Source organism: Mandrillus leucophaeus, unplaced genomic scaffold (assembly GCF_000951045.1).
Source record: "Mandrillus leucophaeus isolate KB7577 unplaced genomic scaffold, Mleu.le_1.0 Scaffold231, whole genome shotgun sequence".
NCBI classification, from domain to species: Eukaryota; Metazoa; Chordata; class Mammalia; order Primates; family Cercopithecidae; genus Mandrillus; species Mandrillus leucophaeus.
Genome location: NW_012102377.1, coordinates 42,111 through 48,622, shown reverse-complemented (window position 1 = coordinate 48,622; position 6,512 = coordinate 42,111). Strand labels below are relative to the sequence as shown.

Below are 6,512 nucleotides of genomic sequence, written 5' to 3'. Positions count from 1 at the left end.
AAAATTAGCTGGGCTGGTGGTGTGCACCTGTAATCCCAGCTACTCGGGAGGTAAGGCAGGTGAATCGCTTGAACCTGGCAGGTGGAGGTTGCAGTGAGCTGAGATTGCGCCACTGTGTTCCAGCCTAGGCAACAGAGTGAGACTCCGTCTCAAAACAAGAAAAAAAAAAAGAAAAAGAAAAGAGAAAGGAAGAAGGCATTTACTGAACATTTTCCACATGCCATTATGATAATTAACAGTAACAATTGCTCTTTCTCACGCTGGTAATCTCAGCACTTTGGGAGGCTGAGGCAGGAGGATCGCTTGAGGCCAGGAGTTTTGAGACCTGCCTGGTCAACATAGCGAGGCACCGTCTCTACAAAACAAAACAAATACAAAAATTAGCCAAGCATGGTGGTGTGTGCCTGTGGTCCCAGCTACTTGGAAGGCTGACGTGGGACGATCGCTTCAGCCTAGGAGTTCGAGGCTGCAGTGAGCTATGATTGTGCCACTGCACTCCAGCCTGGGCGACAGAGCAAGACCCTGTCTCAAAAAAAAAAAAAAAAAAAATTTGCTGTCATTTATTGAGCATAAATGAGTATTATGGGCCAAGCACTATGCTAAACACTTTACTTATATAATTTCATTTACTACAACAACGCTATAACGCAGGTACACTGGGGAAACTAGGCTCAATAGGTTCAGTAATTCTCCTAAACTCATGCTGGAATTTGAATCCTGGTCAGCCTGACTCTAATGTCTGCATTCTTACCTATTACACCACCTTATCTTCCTATAGTTAGAACCTATCATCTTCACATCAGCCTCAGTGGGCAGACAATATGATCTTCATTTCATGAATAAGGAAACTGAGATACATTCAGTAACTTGTCCAAGGTCACAGGACTAGTAGATGTCAGAGCTGGAATTTCACCCCAGGCTTGTCTGACTCCAAAATCCATACTCTTTCCACTGTATTTCACATTCTTTCCTATATAATAACAGAGGTAATGTGGGTCCATGTGGCGAGTGGGTGCTGGAGGACAATGATGTGAGGCATGAAGGGTATGGAATGCGGTCATGGGGCATGTAGTGTGGCCTGGGGAATGTGGTGAGGCAAGAAGTCAGGCAGTAACTACAGTTGGGGCTGGGAAGGGGAGTGGGAAAGTTTGAGGACCCTCAGACTGTCAAATATGCCAGGAGTACAGAGATGGGAAGACATGACCAGGGGTCAGATGACACATGCCGGGAGCTCTAAGCAGAGAGGGAAGACAGCAAGGAGGAGGTTGGGAAGTTCAGTCCCCACTTGTTCTTTGTTTTTTGTTTGTTTGTTTGTTTGAGACAGAGTCTCACTCTGTCACCCAGACTGGGGTCCAGTGGTACAATCTGAGCCCATTGCAACCTCCACCTCCCGCGTTCAAGTGATTCTCCTGCCTCAGCCTCCTGAGTAGCTGGGATTACAGGCACTCACCACCACACCCGACTAATTTTTGCATTTTTAGTAGAGACAGGGTTTCATCATGTTGGCCAGGGTGGTCTCGAACTCCTGACCTCAGGTGATTCACTCACCTCGGCCTCCCCAAGTGCTGGGATTACAGGCATAAGCCACCGCGCCCAGCCCCCGTTGTTCTTAGAGCAGTTTCTGCCCAGAGCCGGGAATGTGCTTGGCTCCTTGTGATGCTTACATTTTTGGACTCACAGCCAAGTTCACAGGCCAAGCCTGCCCTCCCAACTCCCATCCAGCTCTAGCTCCTCCATCATTCCCAACACCACAGTGACCCTCGGAAAGCAGCCCAAATCATCCTACTCAGGCCCACCATGGCAGAAAGTGTAGAAAGCATAGGCTAGAAAGAAGGGACAGAGAAGTAGCTCAGACCCACCAGTCAGGCTGGCCACAGGATACTACAAGTTGGCAGCCCCACAGGGCTCAAAGGAAAAGGGAATATGTGGACCACATGGCACAGCCTGCTTTGGAAAGGGTCTGCTTGTGGGGGGGAAAATTGCTGCTGAGTCCCTACCTCCCGGGTCCCCTGGCAGGCCCCACCACACAGCTCCACACTACATATTTCCTCTCTTTCTGGGGGTCATCGACAGGCCACCAAGGCTCTGCTGACTCAAAACAATCAGCTGATCTTCGGCAGCTTTGGGGAACCTCAGACAGGCCTCACTCTCCCACCATGGAGCTGAATGGCTGGGGGTTACATAGCACTTACTCACACACACTTACACCCCAAATGGAGTCAAATAAATAAGGGCTCAAATTCCAATTCTACCACTTATTGGCCCTCTTATCTTACAGAAGTTTCTTAATTTCTCCAAGCCTTTGTCTCGTCCTGGCAAATGGGATCCTTAAATGCCTGGTATGATTCAGGCATACAATAAAAGCTAGTTATATTGTCAATCTTTAGCAGGATCCACACACTATTTCTAATTACATATACATTTTTAAGGGCAGAGCAAATAAATCTGTTTATCATTCATTGTTCATCCAAGTAAAATGCTTTGGCTGGCTGGGCACGGTGTCTCAGCCCTGTAATCCCAGCACTTTGGGAGGCCAAGGTGAGCAGATCACGAGTCAGGAGATCGAGACCATCCTCGCTAACATGGTGAAACCCCGTCTCTACTAAAAACACACACAAAAAATTAGCCGGGCGCGGTGGCAGGCGCCTGTAGTCCCAGCAACTCAGGAGGCTGAGGCAGGAGAATGGCGTGAACCCGGGAGGCGGAGCTTGCAGTGAGCCGAGATCGCGCCACTGCACTCCAGCCTGGGCGACAGAGCAAGACTCTCTCTCAAAAAAAATAAAATAAAATAAAATAAAATAAGATAAAATAAAATAAAATAAAATGCTTTGGCTGAGGGCCCAGTGGGTTTTAGGTCCTGAGCTTGCTACCGTAGGGATCTCATGAAACATCAGACCCAGAGCCTGCCTTGTTCTCGGAGAGACTTGGTCCAGTGGACAGTTCACGGAAATATACTGCAATCCAGGAAGTGGTTGGAGCCATAGGAGCAGCACATGTGTTCACTGGATAGACATCTGCTCAGTGCCACACAGGTGTCAGGATATAAAGATAAAATAAGCCAGGCTCGGTGGCCCATGCCTGTAATCCCAGCACTTTGGGAGGCCAAGGTGGGCGGATCACTTGAGGTCAAGAGTTCATGACCAGCCTGGCTAACGTAGCAAAACCCCATCTCTACTTAAAATACAAAAATTAGCCGGGTGTCATGGCACACACTAGTAGTCCCAGCTATTTGTGAGGCTGAAGCAGGAGAATCGTTTGAACCCGGGAGGCAGAGGTTGCAGTGAGCCAAGGTCACACCACTGTACCGCAGCCTGCGTGACAAAGCCAGGCTCCATCTCAACAACAACAACAACAACAACAAAAAGGGATAAAATAAGAGATAAGAGTGCCATGACAGTTCTCATGGAAAAGCTCAACCCAGAGGGCAGGAGAATTTGAATCTGGAGGAGACAGGGGAAGAAGAGTGCTATAAGTGGAAGGCCCAGAGGGAGGACAGTGTATGACATGCAGCAGGGAGCCACACAGTTAATGACCTGGTCGCCATGCTGCCCCCTCTCACAGCTCAAGGCCAGACTAGCAGTAGGTCCTTTACTTCCATGAACCATCCACCATGCCCTCAATGCTGAAAATGTTTATCTTTCCTCCATTTCTCAAATAACTTAAGATGACAGGCTGTGTGCAGTGGCTCACACCTGTAATCCCAGCACTTTGGGAGGCTGAGGTGGGTGGATTGCTTGAGGTCAGGAGTTTGAGACCAGCCTGGCCAACATGGCAAAACTCCATCTTTACTAAAAATACAAAAATTAGCTGGGCATGGTGGCACATGCCTGTAATCCCAGCTACTTGGGAGGCTGAGGCAGAAGAATCATTTGAACCTGGGAGGCAAAGGTTTCAGTGAGCCGAGATCGCACCACTGCACGCCAGCCTGGGTGACAAGAGAGAAAATCCTCAAAAAAAAAAAAAAAAGAAAGAAAGAAAAGAAAAAAAATTTAAAAAGATGGCTGGGCCTACCCTGAGCTTGACAAATGCTTTTGGAGACCAGATGGGACTTGGGGGGTCCTCAGGCCTCACAACCAGAACCTCCAAGGCTGAGCCAGGAGTGAAGAAACTGGAGAGATAGCAGCCTTCCTCCTCTGACCCATCTTCCCTTCTGTCAGTTAGGGTCACTGGCCTCCGCCAGTGATACTATTATGCTATCTATTTCATAAGGCTGTTTTGAAGATTAAATGAGTGAAGATTTGAAAAGCATTTGGATTAGTCCCTGGCACACTAAGCATAAAAGGCGTGTGTTAAATAAATGAAATATATATATATGCTCTTCAGCTATTAGCCCTCTGTGACAAGACAGCCCTCTCAGGTCCCCTGCTCATTTATCCTTCTGGGGATACAAACAAAATGTATGTCCTCCACTTCATTTTTAATACTGTTTTCAACCCTGCTAAAATGGTCCAACTCTGATTTTGGTTCAAGTACCACTGATGTTTGCAAGATGGCTTCAGGTGGCACACAGATTACCGTTGCTTAGTTCAATCGTTAAATATTTATGTTAAATATATTTTAGAAAGAAATAGAAAAGTCAGATGTATGGTTTCATATTATTGCTTGGCTCAAGCTAAGAAAAAGAATGAGTGGACTGACAATGGATTTAAAGAAAAATATTAAGTAAACAGTGACTGGATGTAATGGGGGCCCTCTTATAACTGCAGTTAGGCCTGGCTCAACAGCAGCCTTGGGATTGGGAGAGCAGCCCAGAGTTGTCCAGGCTTAGGAGGCAGGGGCCAGGCCCAGTGGGTCTAGAGATAAGTGGGGGGTGGAGAGACAGCCTATCCTAGTCCCTCAAGGCATCTGGATCTGAGGTGGCCCCAGGGCACTGGACTCTGGTTGATCTTCCCCTTTTCCTTGTGTGGGGGCAGTAGCTTGATCCCTTCTAACCCTATTCTTCTCTTGCCAGGCCAAAGCATCCACCCGCTCACACAGACCCCTTCCAGATCCATTCCTCCTCAGAATCTTCCAATCAGAGGTGTCTGTCTCTGGGCTGAAGGCAGACAATCATTATCACAGCAGAAGCACCCCACCCCAGGGCAGGAACAACAACAGAAACAAGAATAGTTAGAATCTACATAGCACTGCCCACTGTACAAAGCACTCTCACACACATGATTTCACGGGCTCATCCAACCCTGAGTTTCAGGTGACAGCAAAACATGCCAGGCATTAGACAGAAGGTGCTTGCTTCCTAGTGCTAGGTGGGCCAGGGGCTTGGGAGAGAAGCCCGACAACTGAACACTCGGGAGGAGAAAGACTCCTCTTGGCTGTAGGGCCTCAGCTCCAAAAAGCAGTGCAGGCCTCAGGCTAGGGCTGGAGAGGCAGCCTTCAGGCCTGGAGGGGCCTTCCCCACCGCCTCCAGGCCCAGCGCCCAGTTAATGAGACGGCAGGCAAGTGTGGGGCGCCTCCCCCTCCCCCAGTCTCCTGGGAGTTGGGGGGGGTTCGAGGGGATCAGCCAGGCCCCCCCTTCCCAGGCCAGCTGCTTCAGAACCTTCCGGCTCCAACATTCCATCCCCTCTTAAAGGGGAAGTGCTTCCAAACTCTGCCTGTCCGGATCTCTGCAGCTGGGTGGAAGGGAAGACCCCACCAGCGAGGGGAAGATGGAGAACACCAAGAAACTCTTTCTGGCCCTCCCACCCAGGCCCCAGGCCCTTCCCAACGTCTCCCCACTGGCCACCATCTGGAAGAAAAAGACCCAAATTGGAGGAAAGATCAGCACCTGGGTCAGTGAGGACGCCTACTGAGGGGTCAGGCTCTCTGTTCCGGTGACAACACCCCCAACGGCCCACAAAGGAGAGGGGAGGCAGCTAGATAAACATCAGATCTGCAGACCCCGCTCACCGCCAGGCGCCCGAGCACCCCCGACACCCCTCCCCCAGCTCAAAGTCCCAGCAGAGCCCTCAGATGCAGCATACTCCAAATATGGCTGGGAGCTGTGCTGCTGAAAAGATGAAGGGGGCGAAGAACGAGGGTCACACAACGCAAGTCTGTGCGGAAAAAGGTGGCTCTGGCTCCTCGGCAGGAGGAGGATGGGGGACTCGGGCTCTGAAACTAGGTGGAGGGGGTGTGTGTCTGTCTCTGTGGGCCACTGGTCTCTGACGAGGTAAGGCGACCGCACCGGCAGGAACTCTGCTCGTGGAGAGTTGGACGTCCCCTTAAACAAGGGAGGCCAAGAGCCCCCCTTCAGAGGTGAACGGGAGTTGCCAAAGGGGCTGGAACCAAAGGGGCCCAAATGGGCCGAGTCGCCCCTAGAAGTCAGAGCGGGGCTAGGAGCTGGTGTGGCGGGGGAAGTCGAAACGGACCGCGTCGTCCCTTAGAAGCCGGAGCGGCCGGGGCCCCCGGAGGCGGGGCGGGGGCCATCCTCACCCGAAATCGTCGTCCATAGACTTGAAGAAGAACTTATAGCTGGGTCGCTGCAAAACGCCCTTAAAGTCAGCCAACGTGACGCGCTCGGCGGGCAGGGGTAG

The 6,512-nt window shown here is 50.6% G+C and overlaps 1 protein-coding gene across 1 annotated transcript in view; it reads right to left on the bottom strand.

The window, feature by feature from the left end:
• Nucleotides 1-6,506, bottom strand: part of DVL3 (dishevelled segment polarity protein 3) — a 14,703-nt gene extending 8,197 nt beyond the window's left edge. Inside the window, exon 1 of the mRNA XM_011981862.1 lies at nt 6,412-6,506. Within this exon, the coding sequence (XP_011837252.1) occupies nt 6,412-6,428 (17 nt within the window). The 5' untranslated portion in view covers nt 6,429-6,506. The remainder of the gene's footprint in view (nt 1-6,411) is intronic.
• Nucleotides 6,507-6,512: the final 6 nt, after the last annotated feature.